Source organism: Phyllostomus discolor, chromosome 6 (genome assembly GCF_004126475.2).
Source record: "Phyllostomus discolor isolate MPI-MPIP mPhyDis1 chromosome 6, mPhyDis1.pri.v3, whole genome shotgun sequence".
Lineage (NCBI taxonomy): Eukaryota > Metazoa > Chordata > Mammalia > Chiroptera > Phyllostomidae > Phyllostomus > Phyllostomus discolor.
In genome coordinates, this window is record NC_040908.2 from 129,626,456 (window position 1) to 129,627,780 (window position 1,325).

Consider the following 1,325-nt stretch of genomic DNA (forward strand, 5'->3'; position numbering starts at 1 on the left):
TTTCTTCACAGTCTTATAGGACTGAGCCCTTAACCTGTGGGATCTGACACTATCTCCAGGTAGACAGTGTTAGAATGGAATTAAATTGTAGCCTACCTGGTCAGTGTCTACTGAGGAGTGGAGAATTGCTTGGAAGTATTGAAAAAAACACTGGAAAAAGAATAAATTATACATTTTACAGATGAAGAAACTGAGGTTCAGAGAACTTAAGTGACTTGTCCAATGTCCCACAACTAGAAAATGTCAAAGCTGAGATTCAAACCTATTCTTTCCTCATAATTACCATCTTAATTCAACACTTATTTTTTTTCAGCATCCCAAGACTTTTTAATAACCAAGTAGCATCTTGGATTGGATGTAGAGTTTGGTGTGGCTGTGAGGGGTTCTGGGGCCTTGCCAAAATGGCCTGTAAACCTCTCCACCCTTGTGAGGACCAGAAAGCAAGATGGCGCTACAGCCTTTGAGGGAATCCAGAGCCAGCTGGTCAAAGGTGAGGATCTGGCCCCCAACCTTGAGGATGCGGCTCCAGGAATGGCTGCTCACATAAAGTATACACACTTTCAGTTTGGGCACCTCCTGGACATGTATGCTACAGCTTATAGTCTCTACAATTGCAGCAGTTTTGCCCTCCTGGCCAGGATGCTTCATCTTCCAGATCATCTGGGAAAGGGACAGAGATGGCCAGTTGGGGTGACTCAGGAACAACCTCTTCAGCACCACCTGGTTGAAGGTGGTGTTGGTTTGTTCTCTCAGAAACCTGTATAGCTTCACCAACAGCCTTAAGCTGATGTCCTGGCTCTTGGACTTCTTGCACCAAACCTTTCTTTGTTGTGGTAGATGCTGACTCCCATAATAGCACTGTTATTTTGCTCCTGTTATTGCTATTGGTACTGTTTCCCTTGAATAACTTCCTTAGAAAAAGTGATACCTGTAACACCAATGAATCAGAGTCTCCAGAGAATCAGCTCAGAGTTATGAGGCTACGGAAGACATTCCAAATAAGAATTCTAATCTTTACTCACATCTCACATAGTTCTCACCAAGCCCTTATTATATGAAATGTTAAAGGGACTTATCTAAGAAAAAGATAAAACACATGTATAGTAAAATTATAGCAAACTCACAATTACTAACAACCACACCTAAATCAAAAATGAAAACAAACTAAGGAAACAACTAGAACAGGAACAGAACCACAGAAATGGAGATCACATCAGGGGTTAGCAACAGGGGAGTGGGAGGAGGAGAGAGGGGGAAAGGTACACAGAATAAGTAGCATAGATGGTAGGTAGAAAATAAGACAGGGGGAGGGCAAGAATAGTATG

At 42.3% G+C, this 1,325-nt stretch overlaps 1 protein-coding gene across 1 annotated transcript; it reads right to left on the minus strand.

The window, feature by feature from the left end:
* Nucleotides 1-327: 327 nt before the first annotated feature.
* On the minus strand, nucleotides 328-1,069 carry LOC114498967 (60S ribosomal protein L18-like). Its single transcript, XM_036029995.1, is given in 2 exon segments — nucleotides 328-827; nucleotides 830-1,069. Coding segments are annotated over 2 exon segments (522 nt in total). The 5' UTR covers nucleotides 852-1,069.
* Between the last annotated feature and the right edge of the window lie 256 nt (nucleotides 1,070-1,325).